The 20,295-nt window shown below is 33.7% G+C and overlaps 1 protein-coding gene across 3 annotated transcripts in view; it reads right to left on the bottom strand.

Annotated features, from left to right (window-relative positions):
* The window catches only part of LOC139139382 (ankyrin repeat domain-containing protein 13C-like), a 314,195-nt gene that overhangs the window by 111,180 nt on the left and 182,720 nt on the right, over positions 1-20,295 (bottom strand). For all 3 annotated transcript variants that reach the window (XM_070708283.1, XM_070708284.1, XM_070708282.1), the window contains exon 8: positions 17,464-17,543. In XM_070708283.1, the coding sequence (XP_070564384.1) occupies positions 17,464-17,543 (80 nt within the window). The remainder of the gene's footprint in view (positions 1-17,463; positions 17,544-20,295) is intronic.

Below are 20,295 nucleotides of genomic sequence, written 5' to 3'. Positions count from 1 at the left end.
ACTAAGGTCATCCTAGGGACATGTAAACCAAATATTAAAGCTGTCTGACCAGCAGTTTTGAAAAAACAAGCGACTCAACAGTTGACAGAGCTCTGCTGTGTTATGTAGAGAATAACCTTTTGTGAAACATGTATTGATGAAGAAGGTGGATATCTTTGATAGCTCATTTCAGGATGCCTGACCAAAAAAGGAAAAAAATTCCGTAAAAATACAGATTTGCATATTTCATCAGACTATATTAGTCTATAATAGCAAATAAACGAGAGTTAATTACATTCTAATTAAAGTAAACAAGACTTGCTTAAATCAAGATTTACGTCATAAAAAACCAGCATATCTGTCAGGTTATAAATAATCTTGAGCTGGTTATCTTTTAATATATTATTTTCATCCTATTAACCAAGCACATTTTAACTTTCAAATTAACTTGAAATTAACTGTAAGTTCTGTTGAATAAGTTGAGACTGTACGTACTCAGAGAAAGCACACTGAAGAGACAAATGTTTGAAACTTAAGAAGTTCAAGGTCATCAAAAGCATTATAAGGAATCATGTTACACTTTCATTGCACTGTTTACACAGATTGCATAAGTGCTATAAATAGCACGAGGAATCTTACAGCCCAGCTTTACCATAAAAACCCCATCACTTTGACCACTCTTTTAATTGACCACTCTATTTTTTTCCTCAAAAAGTAATCTTATTTTATCCTTACCAAGTCAACCATAAATGGAAATTAGAACTTTCTCTATCTCTATTTATTTGACCACCCTATCATGACAAACTATTATGAGCAATTTTTTTTAGATAACATAAATAGTGGTTCAGAATATATCAAAGTTGGGATTCAGGAAAGTTGCCTTTACAAGTTTTCATCCTCCAAGATGGTAAGCATTTCACTATGAACTGTCAAAAAAAGTTGAACTTTCTGATAATTCCACACTAAAATTATTTTGGCTTTAATGATTTCCTAATTAATTCAATTATTTAAAATCATATTAATTATTTTTGTCTGGGTGAATTGATAGGGTTTATACAGTACAAGGATTCCATACAGTGTAAGTCAAATTTTGACCAAAAATGACAAAAAAGTCCTTAAAAATACACATTTGCATATTTCATCACAATTTGAACAAATCTAAGTTGGGTTATCCCTAGGGACCCGTATACCAAATAACAAAGCTGTCTGACCAGCGGTTATGAAGAAGATTTTTTACCAAAAACACCTTTTTTGGCATTAACTTGCCTATTTTCAACAATATCACAAAATTAAAAAAAACAGTTTCTCAAAATCATATTTTTCCTCTACACAACACCTTTTTTGGCCTCTACACAACAAATATCAAATCAGTAAGTACTGCGATTCTCAAGATATTTGAGTGGACGGACGTCTCACAAACGGACATACATACATACATACATACATACATACATACATACATACATACAGACTGACGCCGGACGCCGGACGAATACCCATCCCAATAGCTTCTATATATTATAGTGTATAGTAGCTAAAAATTCAAACCCCAGGTGCACAAGTTCTCATTGACCACAACAACTGTGCAAAGTTTGAAAAGTTTATGTGCAGCCGTTTTCAAGATCTAGGTCGACAAAGAAAAGGCCAGTAGAAAAAGAGGAAAAAACCCCCAGTAATTACAATAGGGACCCAAGCCCGTTGGGGCTTGGGCCCCTAAATATAGCTGCAAGCAGCAATGCCGGGGGCCAAAGCAATCTTAAGTGGGAAAAAGAAGGCAAATGTAATCAGAGAGGGCAAAGGTCATCACCATTACACGTCTTTTTTGCAACTAAACTTTCATTCCTTATGTTTCATCTGTCAACAAAAAATCAGAACACTAGGTTTATTGCTAGCTCAAAATAAGAAATGTGCACAATTATGAGGCACTGCATGTGGCATCATAAGGTCTAAGATCGTACCAAATATGAAGGGTATAGGACTCTTGGTTACTGAGTTATGGACAAATATGTATATTTAAGGAAAAAAGGTCATCGAGGTCACGTGATATTTTGTCAAAAAAATTGTATCCACTAGTTGTCCCTATATACCAAAAATCAGACCTCTAGCTCTGTTGGCTTGCCCAAAATTAGATATGTGCATATTTAATGAGGCATGACATATGGTACCATAAGGTCTCCCATCATACCAAATATGAAGGGTGTAGCCCTTGTGGTTACTGAGTTATGGACAGATATGTATATTTGAGGTCAAAGGTCATCGAGGTCACGTGACATTTTGTCAAAAAAATTGTATCCCATAGTTATCCCTATATACCAAAAATCAGACCTCTAGCTCTATTGGCTTGCCCAAAATTAGATATGTGCATATTTAATGGGGTACGGCATATGGTACCATAATGTCTCGCATCATACCAAATATGAAGGGTGTAGCCCTTGTGGTTACTGAGTTATGGACATATATGTATATTTGAGATCAAAGGTCATCGAGGTCACGTGACATTTTTGTCAAAAAAATTGTTATCCATAGCTATCCCTATATACCAAAAATCAGTCCTCTAGCTCTGTTGGCTTGCCCTAAATTAGATATGTGCATATTTAATCAGCAATGACCAGGTTTTGCCGAAGCTCGCTGTAAACAGGCAAAATATTTGAGTTTTAGGGGTCATCAAGGTCATGTGTCATTTTGTCAAAAACTTTGTATGCCGTAGTTATCCCTATATACTAACCAGATATGAACTGAAAATGCTCACGTGTTTCATTAGGCCAAAAAAAAAAAAGGAAATGTTTCTGGTCAGGTCTTTATTTAAAAAATGGTGCGGTGACGTGCATTTTATTTTTTTTTATTTTTATTTTTTTTTTGCCTCAAGGGAGGGAGGAGGGTCAGTTTTATAGTTTTATCAATATAGTCACATATATACTGTTGGTGCAGTCACTGATCATGCCCCCCGAAGAATTTTGTCTTTCTCTTCAGCCATTTTGGTTTGGTGTCAGCCACGGTCGCCGGCCACAAACAGAAAAAAAAAGGGTGACGCGCTGTTGTTCAAGTGACGCGCGCGCTGACCAGAAACATTTCTTTTTTTTTTGCCTTATATATTGATTTTATGTAAGTTTGCATCTTTTCCACATGTTTGCAACTTTACTGAAAGTAATATGATCAGTATAATGAACAATATTCACTGCCGATTAATTCTAAAAGTTCATGAATATGTAATTAGCTGAAATATAAATATTAAAGTTCTTTAACTTCTGTCATTGTATCACCACTTTATATAGCAAGTGTAATTACCTTTGGCCAAGCTTTCAAGCCATATATGACGAACTTTGAAAGCTCATTAGCTCATTAGATATGCAAATTATAAATTTAATTTATAGCTGACATGAAAATGTAAAATGACTTTTTATATTGTTTTAACCTGGTATAATCATCAATGTACATAGTATATTTTGCAAACTTTGATCAAGTGAATCCCAGTATATATCTGTAATTCGAAAAGATCATTGAATATGCAAATTAGGAATTGGCTGAAGAAAAAATGCTTAATGACTTTCAATAGTATTGTATCATAGTATCTTGAATGTATATCGCAAAGTTCATCAACTTTGGTCCGGTCAATTCAGATGTACATCCCTAATTAGCAAAGTTCATTAAATATGTAAATTAGGAATTGGCTGAAGTAAAAATGCTTAATGACTTTCAATAATGTTGTATCATAGTATTTTCAATATATGTAGCAAGTTTTGTCAACTTTGGTCAAGTCAATTCAGATATATATCCCTAATTAGGAAAGTTCATTAAATATGCAAATTACAAATTGGCTGAAGAGAAAATGCTTAATGACTTTCAATGATATTGTATTATAGTGTCATTAATGTACATAGCAAGTTTCATCAATTTTGATCAAGTCAGTTCAGATATATATCCCTAATTATGAAAATTCATTTAATATGCAAATTAGGAATTGGCTGAAGTAAAAATGTCTTTTGACTTTCAATAATGTTATATGAAAGTATCTTTGATGTATATAGCAAGTTTCAACAACTACAATCAAGTTAATTCAGATATATATTCCTAATTAAGAAAGTTTATTAAATATGCAAATTCAGAATTGGCTGCTGTAAAAATGCTTAATGACTTTCAATAATGTTGTATCAGAGTAGCTTCAATACATGTTGCAAGTTTCATCAACTTTAGTCCAGTCAATTCAAATATATATCCCTTATTAGCAAAGTTCATTAAATATGCAAATTAGGAATTGGGTGAAGTTAAAATGCTTGATGACTTTCAAGAATGTTAAATTATAGTATCTTAAATATACATACTACGTTTGGTCAATTTTGATCAAGTCAAATCAGATATATATCCCTAATTAGGAAAGTTCATTAAGTATGCAAACGAGCAACTATCTTTCATATCACCCCTTACTGGTTCCCACTACTAATACATTTTAGTGTAATCAACATTTGTAGCAAATCTCGTCAAATTGTGTGCAGTCGTTTTTAATGTATATCAGTTTTATCTAAAATCAGTAATTATGCAAATGAGCAAAAAGTATGCAAGCAACACCAACCAAAAACTAATCAGTTCTTCCCATCTGCTAACTAAATCTATTTACCAGATTTGATTCTGATCTGATCAGCCGTTTTTGAGATATCGGACCAACAGACAGACAGACAGACAGACAGACACACACACGGACACACAGACAGACAGACAGACAGACATCGCTGCGACATATGCTCACGTGTGTGAACACATGAGCAAAAAATCAGACCTCTACCTCTATTGGTTTGCATATAATTAGATATGCACATAATTAATAAGGTTCAGAATGTAGCGTCATAAGGTCTCCCATCATGCCAAATATGAAGGGTGTGGTTAATGAGTTATGGACATATAGTGTATATTTGAGGTCAAAGGTAATCAAAGTCACATGACATTTTGTCCAAAAAATTGTATTGCTAAGTTATCCCTACATACCAAAAATCAGACCTCTAGCTGTATTGGCAGTCTAAGAATTAAATATGTGCATAATTAATGAGGTAGAGGATGTGTCGTCATGAGGTCTCCCATCATACCAAATATGAAGCCAGTAGTATTTGTGGTTACTGAGTTATGGACAAATATGTATATTTGAAGTCAAAGGTCATTGAGGTCACTTGACATTTTGCCAAACAAATTCTATAGTTATCCCTATATACCAAAAATCAGACCTCTAGCTCTTTTGGCTTGCCCTGAATTAGATATGTGCATAATTAATGAGGTAAGGAAATGGTCAGTCATGTGACATTATGTCAAAAAAACTCTGTTTGCTCACTTATCCATATACCAAAATATACCAAAAATCAGACATCTAGCTCTATTCCGTACTCCAGAATTACATATATGCATATTTAATTGGGTAGGGGATGATGCTAAGGTCAAAGGTCAGAGGAATTCCAAAAATTTTGGGGTTCACTTTGGTCCCCTGCTGGTGAATGTTCAACGACACTAGCCCCTTTGGCCCTTTGGTCTCTTAACAAGGCCTGAAATAGCCTTTGCAATAGCAGAGCTGCATAGGTATAGGGCAGGTCTAAGGTCACTGGAAAATATGAAAAATAATGCTTTAAAAATCTTCTCAAAATTGGCAAGGCCTGTGAGCTTGAAATTTGGCATGAAGGAGCATGGCTATATTATCTAAAAAGTGACTTGAGCGGAATCTTGATTTATCACTTTTTATGCAAATGAAGTCAATTTGAAAGTTTATTTTCACAATGGCCGAAGGGTCACATGACCCCTGGTTATGGTCATGTGAGCAAAAAGTTACTTGCACGGATTTTTACCTATATGCCAAATTTGAAGTCTCTAGGTGCAAGGGTGTTTTCATGGCATGCGCATTTAGGAGGTGGAATTGGAATAATAATACTTTATACTTTACTTTACTTTATTGCTCAACAACACACTCAAGGAGTGTGGTAAGGCAAAAATTACAAAACTCAGCAAACACTGGATGAAGCTGCTGCTGGGGGAGGAACTAACGTACAAGAAATAAATTTGGCAAGAGGTAGTTTGTTTTCGTGAGTAAAGATATACATGAACTTTTTTCTATCATTCAAAACAAGAAAGCCAGGATTATACAAACTAGTGGATGAAAATAGACTATTTCGATAAGCTCTGTATTTTGGACATTCTATTACAAAGTGAAATTCATCCTCAACTAAAGACTTACAATGCTTGCAGAATCTTTCATTTGCAGGAACTTTTGGAATTGACCTTCTACCCAGTTCTATTTGTAGGTTGTGATCCGAAATTCTTAGTTTTGTCAGCCACCTCCTATAGGTAAAAGATCTTATATCTAGCAAGTAACTTTCAAATTCAAATTTTGTCTTAAATAGTCTGTACGTTCGGAGCTTATTCCTCTGCATTCCACACTTCCTTGTATCATTATGAATGTTTCTCAGCCATGTTTGTTCATACATTTAACATAAACTATCATATACATTATTAATTAACTGTGGAATTGATATTGCAAACACAAGACCATATATCACTCCCACTGTAAGAGTTCAAAATGCTATGTATATAATTAGACCAATCTGAATTCAACCTGGATGTATAAGCAGATCTCAGTAAGATGTCATCTGATAAAACTAATCTATGCCAGTATTTTAGCATGTGGTTTATCACCATAAAGTGAATTGGATATCTACTCAGCTCTCCAACAACACCATCAGACGGTGCATGTTTAGAGACTCCTAGGATAAATCTATAATAAGATATCCATCATTGAGAAAGTTACATTTGTCATTAATTTCATGTCCCCATATTTCACAGCCATATGTCATAATAGGAACAATTAAACTATCAAAGAGTGATAATGCAACTTTTACAGAAAGTGACCCATTCTGAAGGCCCTTACGAAGGCTGAAAAGAGCTTTCATTGCCTTCAATTTAAGATTATGAAAATTACCTTTGAATCTACCATTTGGGGTAATGACAAAACCAAGGTAACAGTACTCTTTCACTAAGTCAAGAGTCACTCCATTGTAAGTGAGTGTAACTCCTTTTACAAGATGATTACTTTTGTTAAACACAAACTTTCGTTTTCTTTATGTTAATAGATAATTTCCATTCACGACAAAAACTATGAACTTTATCTAAGCAGCTTTGTAAGCCTGTTTCAGATTCTGAAATCAATAAAAGATCATCAGCATACATTAGACAATTGATAAGGAGTTTACCAAGTTTGATAGGACAGTCCTGACTGGAACCAAATGTACTGGGAAGATCATTTATAAAAATATTAAACAAGCGACCTAGCGGCCGATATAGCTCCGCTGTGTTTATGTAGAGAATAACTATTTTTGACACATGTTGGTGAAGAAGGTGGAAATCTTTGATAACTCAATGCAGTGGCCAGAAAAAAGTGGCTAAAATAGCTGCAAAAATACACAATTGAAGATTTCATCATACTTTGAATATATCACATCAGATCATCCCTAAGAACATGTCAACCAAAGCTATCTGATGAGTAGTTTTTTGAGAATAAATTTTTCTGACCAAAAATGGCAACAATTGCCCCCCCCCCAAAAAAAAAAATTGCAGATTTCATCATAATTTCAAAAGATCAAATTTAGTTCATCTATAGAAACCTGTATACCAAATTTCAAAGCTGTTAGACCAGTACTTTTTGAGAAACATATGTTTTGACCAAAAATGGCTAAAATTGCCCAAAAAATTCAACATTGCAGACTTCATCATAATTTCAATAAATATAATTTAGTTCATCAGTAGGAACCTGTATACCAAATTTCAAAGCTTTCAGACCACTACTTTTTGAGAAACACATTTTTTGACCAAAAATGGCTAAAATTGCCCAAAAAATACAAAATAACAGATTTCATCAGAAATTCAATATATATTACCTAGCTCATCTGTAGAAACCTGTATACCAAATTTCAAAGCTTTCAGACCACTACTTTTTGAGAAACACATTTTTTGACCAAAAATGGCAAAAATTGCCCAAAATTACAAAATTGCAGATTTCATCATAATTTCAATAAATATCATTAAGGTGATCTGTAGGAACATGTTCACAAAATTGCAAAGCTATCAGATGGGAAGTTTTGAAAATACACATTTTTTGACCAAAAATGGCTAAAATTGCCCCAAAAATACAAAATTACAGATTTCATCAGAAATTAAATATATATTACTTAGTTTATCTATAGAAACCTGTATACCGAATTTCAAAACAATCAGACCAGTACCTTTTGAGAAATACATTTTTTGACCAAAAATGGCAAAAATTGCCCAAAATTACAAAATTGCAGATTTCTTCATAATTTCAATAAATATCATTAAGGTGATCTGTAGGAACGTGTTCACAAAATTGCAAAGCTATCAGATGAGTAGTTTTGGAAATACACATGTTTTGACCAAAAATGGCAAAAATTGCCCCAAAAATACAAAATTACAGATTTCATCAGAAATTAAATATATATTACTTAGTTCATCTATAGAAACCTGTATACCGAATTTCAAAACTATCAGACCTTTTCTTTTTGAAAATACATTTTTTGACCAAAAATGGCAAAAATTGCCTTAAAAATGCAAATTTGCATATTTTTGCACAATTTGAACAAATCTGAAATAGATCATCCCCAGGGACATATGTACCAAACAAATATCAAAGCTATCTGACTGGTAGTTTTGAAGAAGAAGATTTTTAAAGATTTTTTTACCACAAATGACAAAAATTGCCTTAAAAATACAAATATGCAAATTTCACCACGATTTGAACAAATCTGACTGAAGTCACCCTAAGTAAACTGCATATCAAATTTCAAAGCAATCGGACAAGCAGTTTCAGAGAAAAAGATTTTTTTACCAAAAACACCAAAAAATGCCCAAAAATACAAATATGCAAATTTCACCACGATTTGAACAAACTGAAGTCAGGTCACCCCAAGTGAAGTGCATATAAAATTTCAAAGCAATTGCACTAGCAGTTTCAGAGGAGAAGGCAATTGTTGAAGAACGACGACGGACGACGACGACGACGGAAAATCAACCTATTTGATAAGCTCTGCGTCGCTGACAGCGGAGCTAACAAAGTTGGACTTAAGTTACACCCTTGCTTAACTCCTAAATTGGAGTCAAATTCTTCAGTAAAGCAGTTGTTACTTTTCACACAATACTTAATGTTGTCGTACATGGACTTAAGGTGGTTGGAAAGGCTAGAGCGTCAGTTATAAATTTCAACAAAACTATTAAAATATAAAAGTAGTCAACATTCTCTGTGGAATAAAAAAAAATAGACATTTGAGCACAAAGGCATTGCAGAGTTATAGCCTGTTAAAACTTCTGAAAAACTGACCAAATAAGAAGAAGTTGGGGAGTCCTTAGTGTATTAACTATGGTAGAGGTCCCCTAGCTTTGAATAAAATGTTTGAAAAGGGAAAGTCATTATTTGCTGTTTTTCAGGAAAGTTTGACAAGGTGGTGCTGGCATTCAGAGAGAGTGACTGCTATTGTAAATGCATTTTTAGATTCTTTGAGTGTCAAAGAGGTGTCAAAAGTGAGATTAACCAAAAAAAACTGTTCTATGACTTCAAAAGAGGAGTGCAAATATGGCTTGTTTTCAACACTTTTGACAGAATAACAGTTTTCCTACATAATTGTATACCAATTTAATCCAACTTTGAAATGAGATATGGACATGGAATTTTTACAGCCTATTAACAAGGTTACAGATAAGGTTTGTACGGCACAATTTTCTTGTATTTGAAGTACTTTTTGAAAATTATATTTTGAAATTTGAAAGAATTTTTAATAATTTTTTGATATATAAACCCATGTAAAATCATGAAAACAAATTTTATTTAAAAATCCTGCCGTAAAAATCTTACAATAAATAGTGTCAACATATTTATAACTAATTTGGTAATATTAATACTATCCAATTATTATGAAATTCAAATATGTAAAAAAAATATGAAAAATTAAATTTTTATATTTACTGGTGTCATATTTCAAAATCATGGCAGCAAATATACAATTTTTATATTCTTTGGAGAAAATATTAACTAAGGGAGTTATCCTGAAAATTTGAACTAAATATCTTGATTCTAACACTTGAAACTTGACATTAACTCTGAGAAAAGAATTGGTGCAAAAATAGCCTTTCCAACCACCTTAATTAAGCTATAAAAATTACCATTAATGCCATATTTCTGTATTTCCAAAGTAAACCTGTACGCCAAACCCTGTCAAATGCTTTCTGAAAATCTACAAAACAACAATAAAGGTACCTATGACTGGGACTACAGCTTGACTGAGAAAATTTTGCATAGACAGGTAAACAGTTTTGCAAGGCAACTATTTATAGAAATCCCTCTGTAATTTGACGGATCACATGTATCACCTGATTTGAACACGGGACCAAATATGCTTTTTTCCAAGCATTTGGAAATGTTCCTGATCTGAGGATGACATTGAATAATGAACACAATGGAGTAAGTATGGAAGAACCACCATATTTTAGCATTTCATTCAAAATACCATCGACACCTGGGGAATTCCCTGATTTTAATTTACGCAAAGCCTTAAATATTTCTAATTCTCTAAATGTGGAATTAAGAATAACGTTCACATCATATTCATTGGCAGCTTCCATTCTTGTTAATTCAGATATGATACGTTTAGAAACATTATCAGTTTCTTAACAATAGCGTCAATGACACTGTAGCTCCCATCCTGGACTATTTAGTGTTTGTTCTCTGGTCAGATATTTGAACATGTGTGAAAGGGATAAAGTGCATGAAGTGAAAATACTTAAATGTAATGTACTGGAGACAGTGAAATATGTTTAATGTATTTATTCAGAATATAAAATGGAAAAAATACAGAATTAGAAATATCGTATACTGTGATACAACCATTAACTAAACAAGTCATTGACAATGACAGTCCCCACTTGTAATAGGAGTATTAGTCTTGATGGGGCAGGGAAATGTGGTCATTAAGAAGTATCACTGGAGTGTATATGTTGAGATCTATGGGCACATAGGTCTATGTCGTTGTTCCCAATTTGAACGCATGAGGCATGTCTAAGTTATGGTTCTAAATCGGGAAAAAAGATCAGACCCTAGCAGTATTGGCCAGCCAAGAAATACATATGCGCATAATAAATGAGGTACAAGATGTGACATCTTAAGGTCTAATATCCTATCAAAATTGGAGGGTATAGAACTTGTGGTTACTGAGATATGCATATATATGTATAATCAAGGTCAAAGGTCATTGAGGTTACATGACATTTTGAAAAAAAAATTATATTGCTAATTAATCCCTATATGCCAAAAAATCAGACCTCTAGCTCTATTCACTTGCCCAGAATTAGATGTGTGCAAAATTAATGAGGTAAAGCATGTGTTGTCATAAGGTCTCCCATCCTACTAAATACAAAGGACATAGCACTTGTAGTTACTTATTTATTGACATAAACATATATTTTAGGTAAAAGGTCATCAAGGTCACATGACATTTGGTCAAAAAATTTCTCTTCTATAGTTATCCCTATATACCAAAAATCAGACATCCAGCACTATTGGCTTGCTCAGAATGAGATATGTGCATAATTAATGAGCTACAATATGTGGCATCATAAGCTGTCCAATCATACCAGATATGAAGGGTGTAGCACTTGTGGTTACTGAGTTATGGACAAATATGTATATTTGAGGTCAAAGGTCACCGAGGTCACATTACATTTGTCAAAAAAAATTCTCTCCTATAGTTATCCCTATATATCAAAAATCAGACCTCTGGCTCTATTGGCTTGCTCAAAATTAGATATGCACATAATTAATGAGGTACAATATGTGGCATCATAAGGTGTCCCATCATACTATACATGAAGGGTGTAGCACTTGTGGTTACTGAGTTATGGACAAATATGTATATTTGAGGTCAAAGGTCACCGAAGTCATGTCACATTTTGTCAAAAAAATTGTATTGCTAGGTTATCCCTACATACCAAATATAGTTATCAAAACAAACCACCAATTGTATGAAACATGGGCCTAAATACAGACAGACTGATATTCACAGACTGGCACAGAGTGATGACATTGACCCCAAGTGTGCCTTGGCCCATGGAGAGTGATAAAGATATAACAAAAAGCTGAATGTAATGATAAAATAGTTAAGTATAGGCCTACAGACACTGAGGGTGAATATGTTACAGCAATTTGATTAGTTTCTTTCATTTTCTACTTCTGTGATAATTTTAAGACAATCAAACTGCAAGGCAGTTTTAATATTTAATTGACATAATTTAATTTTAATATTTAATTATTATTTTATATAATTTAATTGACATACATGTTATCTTTTACAAGCACACAGCAAACTGTTCTTGATTTTTCATTTACAATATTTGACATAGACTGAAATACATAACATGCAACAAATATTTACATTTTGCCCATGCACCAGATACATGGAGAGATTTCAACATGCAATCATTAACTCAGAAACCCTATAGGGAAAAGTAAACATTGTTTTCTTCCAGGACAGCTGGTATATCCACATCTGGAGCAACTTACAAACTTAACCAATTACACAAGGATGATGACACAAGAGATAAAGTTAAACTGTGGTGAACTTGACTATTCCTTTCAAATCCTTACCTAACTTGATTGACATCTTAAACTAAAATACACTGCATGTTTAATGGCACACAAAAATACATCAGGGTGTACCATTTGATAAAGGGGGTTGTCTGGAAGATTGATGAGGAACATCTTTTTTATCCGATACACTGTACATTCTTTTTTTCCCACTATCCACCTTTTCTTTTTGACAAACCTTCTGTGGCTGATTTTTTTATTGACATTTGTTTGGATTTTTTTCAAAATCTGCCAGGACCCCCCCCCCCCCCCTCCATCACTCTTTAACATTGAAAAAAAACTTTGAATATATTTGTTGGAAACCAAACCTGCTAAAATCACCTCAGCTATGTTTTCTCATTATTTTTTACCGCATTTCAACACCAAATACAGTTTACCATTTCAAATGCTTACTGAATCACAACATTATCTTAAACATAGGGCCAATGTCCCTGAAGCTACTATAGACATGGATACAAAATTAAGTATTTCCTGACTGTATGAAATCATCTCACTAAGGTCATCCTAGGGACCTGTTAACCAAATATTAAAGCTGTCTGACCAGTGGTTTTGAAAAAAACAAGCGACCCAATAGTCGACAGAGCTCTGCTGTGTTATGTAGAGAGCAACTTTTTGTGACATATGTATTGATGAAGATGGTTGAGATCTTTGATAGCTCATTTCAGGATGGCCTGACCTAAAATGGCAACATTAGCTGCAAATATACAAATTGATGATTTCATCATAATTATGTATAAAAATGTATACAAAATATCAAAGCTATCACATGAGTAACTTTTGAGAAACAAATATTTTGACCAAAAATGGCAAAAATTGACCCAAAAATACAAAAATTGAAGATTTCATCAAATTTCACTATATCACACTAGGAGAACCCCCAGGAACCTGTATACCAAATATCAAAGGCATCAGACAAGTAGTTTTTGAGAAACACATTTTTTGACCAAAAATGTCAAAAATTGCACCAAAAATACAAAATTGCAGATTTCATCATATATTCTATATATCATATTTAGTTTATCTGTAGGAACCTGTATACCAAATATCAAAACTGTAAGACGAGCGGTTTTGATGAAATAAATTTTTGACCAAAAATGACAAAAAAATTCCTTAAAAATACAGATTTGCATATTTCATCACAATTTGAACAAATCCAAATTGGGTTATCCCTAGGGACCTGTATACCAAATATCAAAGCTGTCAGACGAGCGGTTTTGATGAAATAAATTTTTGACCAAAAATGACAAAAAAATTCCTTAAAAATACAGATTTGCATATTTCATCACAATTTGAACAAATCCAATTTGGGTTATCCCTAGGGACCTGTATACCAAATATCAAAGCTGTCTGACCAGCGGTTCATGAAGAAGAAGATTTTTTACCAAAAACGCCTTTTTTGGCACTAATTTGTATATTTTCAACAATATCAAAAAATCAAAAAAAGCACAATTATTTCAGGTCAGCCCAAAGTACTTACATGCTAATTTTTAATGTAATCTGCTCAGTGGTTATTGAGATTTTCAATTTTGACTGTTTTTACATTTTTTCACTTAATTTGCATATTTCTGGCAATGACAACTTCATTTGAACAAAATCTCATCTACAGCCCATCATCCATGTACACACCAAATATCAAGATGAAATGTGCAGCGGTTTTGGAGTTTTTGATGTTGACGGACAGACATACAGACATACAGACATACAGACATACATACATACAGACATTTCCCTAGCCTATAAGAATAGCTTCCATTGCCATATATACATATGGCTATGGGAGCTAACAAGAAAAATCACCTAACTGCTTAAAGTGATAAAACCATTCAGCAGGAGAGATAGATGAGCCAATTTTCTTACAGACATGACTCCCTGAAATATCCTTCCACAATTTCCAGTAATCATTACGGTCTTCGGAATAAACCCTTTCTAATTTCCTTAATTTACTCTCTCTGAAAGTTGACCGTTTATATTTTAACAATTTTTTGTATTCTCTTTTTAAAGTGAAACATCTCCCTCTAATATGTGGATCATTTGGGTAGCGATTCAACAATTTACAGCAATCTTTAAGATCTTTACGAAGTGAAAAACAAGACTTATCAAACCAAGGCTGAAAAACACGTTTTGATTTCTTCTTTTTCAATTTCGGCGTAACCTTACGTAAACAGCGATCTGAAACTTTGTGAATAATACCTTCAAATACTTTTACGATATTACCACAAGAATGGGAACTATGACAGTCAATATTAAAATTTCTAAAGTCTTCTTGAATAGATGAACTTTGCAGAGTATTTAAGAAATCTTGTTTAGCATTATCATTCCACAAATATTTACTTGAACATGGTTTACACTCTACATCAACTGACTGCTTCACGATATTATTTATATTCATAGAAAAACCTATTGGACAATGATCAGAGAAATGTGTAAAAGCATGTACTTTGAAATAATCTATACGTTTCGCCAAATTCTTTGTAACAATACCATAATCTACTGTACTAAATCCATTTCCCTTGTAACAAGTTGGTTTTCCATAAAGATCCCCTGCAGTTCTACCATTTAAAATCTGTAAGCCGTTTTGAATGCAAAGATCAATAAGTTGTCTCCCAAAGGAATTGATACTAAAACTACCATTATCCATTGAAATTCTATTGTGTTCAGAGTCAGGAATATAATCATTAGGTGTAGGACAGTGACTTATGTCATCATGTTGAATATAATCTAGCAAATTACCTGTCCTAGCATTAAAGTCTCCTACTAAAATTATGTCTCCCAAACTAGAAAATTCAAGAATATTAGAATGAAGAGTTTCAAAATAATCATTCTTTACATGCATTACAGACCCTTGTGGAGGTAAATATACACAACACATAAAAACATCACTACTGAATGAGAAAAAATCCTTATCAAGTTTTACCCAGAGCAAGTCAGAAATTTTTGATTTTATCTTATGAATACCTGTCTTAAGGCACGACTTAAATACAACAACAGATCCCCCAGCAGCGCGTTTACTATGTTTATGTTGTAAACTTCTATCAGATCGAAAATAACTATAACTATCTAATGCAACAGTAATAATAATAATAATAGAACGATTACAAGAGGGTTTCACACCTATGATGGCGAAACCCTAATAAAAAACAACGATTACAATTAGAGGGTTTCGCACCCGTAGTGTCGAAACCCTAAATATAGCTGCAAGCAGCGATGACCAGGGTTTCGACACATGTCACAGCATTAGAGCAAAACAAGAATTAGATATGCACCTACCTAATAAGTCATGGGCACATTTCTTAAAATGTTGCTAAAATTCATCCTTTAAAACCTGACATTTTTGCAAAAAAGTTTGATCAAAGATTTTCACATATTATTGGACATGACAAACATCATTGTTCCCCTAGACTTCTTCCGCAGGGACTAATAACAAATCTGCACAAAGCTAAAGTTCTTTCATGATTTTAGAGATTGCTAAAAAACAAATGCTGAGAAATTATTCATTGGTTCCTGGAATTTTTAACAATGTAAGATGGCATTACAATTCATAATAATATAGAAAATGATAAATATATTTGACAAAATAAAAAATTAAATACTTTGCTTCAAGATGAATATATTTGATAGAACCAGATGTGAACTGAATGTGCTCACGTGTTTTACAACAGGTTCATTAATAGTAGTACACTTCACAGAACAATCAGATATCTGTTATATTATTATATGAAGCAGGTTTCATCAACTTTCGCACAGTACTCTCAGAGTTAAATCACTAATTACAAAACTTTATTTAATATGCAAATGAGCTGTTTATTAACTTGACACTGCTCAATGCTTCATAGGAAAATTAGATATCTATCTGATCAACATCTATAGCACATTTCATCAAATTTAATTCTGTAATTTCGGAGTAATATCACTAATTACAAAGTCCATTAAATATGCAAATGAACCCTTAATTAATTTGACACTGCTCAATGTTTCATAGCACGATTAGATATTCATAAGATCAATATCTGTAGCAGGTTTCACCAAACTTGGTGCCGTAATTTCAGAGTTATATACCTAATTACAAAGTTCACTAATATGTAAATGAACTCTTAATTAAGTTTCCACTACTAAATGCTTTACAACACAGTCATATATCTGTTGGATCAGTATCTGCAGCAAATTTCATCAAATTTGGCAGATTTATTTCAGAGTTATATGAGTAATATGAGTAATAAACTCATAAAATATGCAAATGAGCTACTTAATAACTTGACACTGCCCAATATTTCTGAGTACAATTAGATATACCAGTATATCAGATCAATATTTGTTGCATGTATCATCAAATTTGGTGCAGAAATTTCAGAGTTATGTCACTAATTACAAAAGTTCATAAAATATGCAAATGAGCAGATAATTGACATGACACTTACAGTACCATCATAATGTTCTGAGATAGTCATCTGTGAAAAGCTTCATCAAATTTTGTGCAGACTATTTCTTGATATATGTCAACACTGTCATTACTTAGGAAACCGAGATGTCATAACTTCATTTATATGCACCACACTAACCAAAATCTAATCAGTTCTTGCAATTAGCATATGGTACCTGTCTACCAAATCTGACTTGAATCTGTTCAGGCATTTTTTTGCTATCGTGTAAAAAGACAGACAGACAGACAGACACACAGACAGACACACAAACACAAAGACAGACAAACAGACATCGCTATGACATCAGCTCACGTGTGTGAACACGTTAGTTAATAAAAATTTAAATACTTTGCTTCAAATCCTTTATGTAAAACAGGCTCTCTGATGATTACTTACTTTTTTGGAATTGCACAGATATACTCCTTCCAAGTTATTTTAGATGGCATTGGTGCTGCTAATGATGGTCGACGCTGAGACTGTAATATGAAATCATTGTTTGGTATAAAAAGACTTTAAAAGACATCATGATTATGACACTATATGTTAATAATCAAGCACATATCATACATATTCATGTATGTGTGACTTATACAGTATCAGCATCTTTGGTCTCATGCAAATCACTTTCCAACACGATCTGCTATGTAGCCTGGTAAGTTGATAATATGCATACAGTATATAAGACAATAGTGGCTAATTGTACTTAGTGAAATAGCGAAATGGCAAAATGACGAAATCACGATTTTTTTCAAATTGCACAATGAAGAAATAAAGATACTACACATAGAGAAATTACCTGCCACCTATAGTATGCTGTATAATCGATATTAAGGTAGAACGCGCCTCGGGGACAGATATTCGGACTCTCAAACTTCTACAATTTTTTTCTGATCTACCACTTGTGGGGGTTCATTTTAAAACTCTTGGAGAAAGAAAAACTTTCACCGTCTTAGTTTTTCGAAAATCCAAAATTTTATTTTTCCCCATAGAGTTAACACAGGGATGGCGGCCATTTTGAATTTCAAAAATCGTTAAATCGTGGGTTATTTGTTTCTCTGGTTCCAAAATTTGCATGGTGACCCCCTGTTTTTTTTTTTGATTTTGAAAGAGAATGGTTGAAACTTTTTTTGAGGAAAGTTTGAGCAAAAGTTTAAGTCTTTCACTTTCGAGGCGCATACTACCTTAAGCCGAAATACCCGGGTGCACACTGCAATCTGCACGGTGGATTCCAAAACCCATGTGTATGAAGTTCCTGGGGCATGCTTCACAGATAGTTGGTTAATTTTTATTGTTTGTAGTTGCAATAGTTACCTTTGCTGTTTTTTGCGTGGCAGCTATTTCTCCCAAGTTCCTGACTTCCCAAATTGTTTATTAATTTTACTGTTTGTAGTTGCAATAGTTGCCTTTGTCATTTTACATGCAAGCTTTTTCTCCCATCATTTTCGTTTGCATCCTTTCAATTCTGTCAGACGTTCTTTTAGATTTTTTTCTCTTTCCCTGACCGACAATTTTACCGTATTTTATTTTTTTGACTGTGATATTATATTTATTTTTCACTTTCCGAGAGTTTTCATCGTTGCATCTTTCTCTCCTACTTTTCACCTCTTCCCATTCCCTTGTCTTGTTTGCTTGTCTTTTATTTCCCCCCTCCTTTTCCTTTTTGTGACTGTTCTCGTTTGTTTGTTTGTTTATTGTTGTTTGGCAGTTGCTTTGCCTTGGTGAAGTGCTTTGTTTACCATTTCTAGTTAATTAAGCTTTGAATAAAGCACTGCCTTTACTGCCAAACTTGTCTTTGCGTTTGATGTTGTGAATTGTGGTATAAATTAGCATTTGATAATTTTGTGTCATTCACAACTTTGTTCTGTATTTCTGTCCACTCACAAGCTAGGCAGCTTATCTGGCGCCCTCTATGAGTGGCGGTTAGTAGCCTCACTCTGGCTTCCCGCCTTCTCTCAAGTTAATGGTGTTTTCCCCACCCACCACACCCCTTTTTGCTTGCGTTTGTTCACATCCATTTTCCTTTGTTGTTTCCCATTTTCTCCTTTTTCCTAGTTACATGTTTTAGTGTAGTGCTTTGTTTACCATTTCTAGTTAATTAAGCTTTGAATAAAGCACTGCCTTTACTGCCAAACTTGTCTTTGTGTTTGATGTCGTGAATTGCAGTTATGTAATCTTGCAGCTATTTGCCTGGCTTCTGGTCCCACTTCAGGAAATGGAAGGCTCCAGCACGTTCCATCTGCGCTGGATCGTAGTACTTTTCCAAGCACGCCATGATCTCTGCTAGCGACTTGTCTGCTGGTTTTGCTGGCAGGAGTATATCCTCCAACTTGGAGAAAGCCGTTTGACCAATACAATATAAAAGCGCATCTTTCTGGTCTCATTCCTCCATAATGCCATTGACACGGTAAAGCGTCTCCATCCTAGTGTAGTAAGACTTGAAAGTACTTTTTGTCTTGTCGAAAGCTTCGGTCATTGCATGTGTTATTCGGGCGTTGGCCATTATCGCTTGTTTACTTTAGATAAACGTAACGGTTAAGACAAGTAATTTACTTGAAAACTTGAACTTTGGGTGATTTCCTTAGTATTTCCTCGATACTACAGTGAACTGTGTACCTCCAGGATGATCATTATTGTCTAAATGGTCATGTAACTTCCGAATATAGTACTTGTCAGTCGTGGTACGTCTTCTACAAACAGTTTTGTGTTCGGTAATGACATGCATATATTTACATCTCTGAACAACAAATAACGCAAAACCTGTCACTGTTATGTATTCAAGTCTTTGTATGAATGTTCTTACAGGTAGTCTCATGAAACATTTTCAAACAGACACTCATTTACTTTAACTACTGTACCATTCAACCGGCAGTGTGACATTATATTATTTTCTTGGTTCTACCAATCGCAAGTTTCTCCTGATCATTTCATTGTACAACAAACTTTTTCGTGCCAGTCGATGAAACCTTGCCATCTTACAATTTGTGATTTCTTCAGCTTTCAATGCACAATAAATGTCATGTCCAACTGTTAGTAGATACTTAAAACTGTTTGAATGAAAACATTTCCAGTACAGAACTCAATAATGCCTTCTTTGTTCTACAATAGTTATATACTTTATTTGTGAGATCTCTTTTATGAACATATACGTAAAATTCCTAATTTTCTTCTCAGACATGTCCACTGCTTAGCTGATAGCCAGCTGATGCTGGCTAATAACAGCTATTAGCG

This window comes from Ptychodera flava, chromosome 8, assembly GCF_041260155.1.
Source record: "Ptychodera flava strain L36383 chromosome 8, AS_Pfla_20210202, whole genome shotgun sequence".
In the NCBI taxonomy this organism is placed as follows: Eukaryota; Metazoa; Hemichordata; class Enteropneusta; family Ptychoderidae; genus Ptychodera; species Ptychodera flava.
This window is presented reverse-complemented; position numbering and strand designations above follow the sequence as displayed.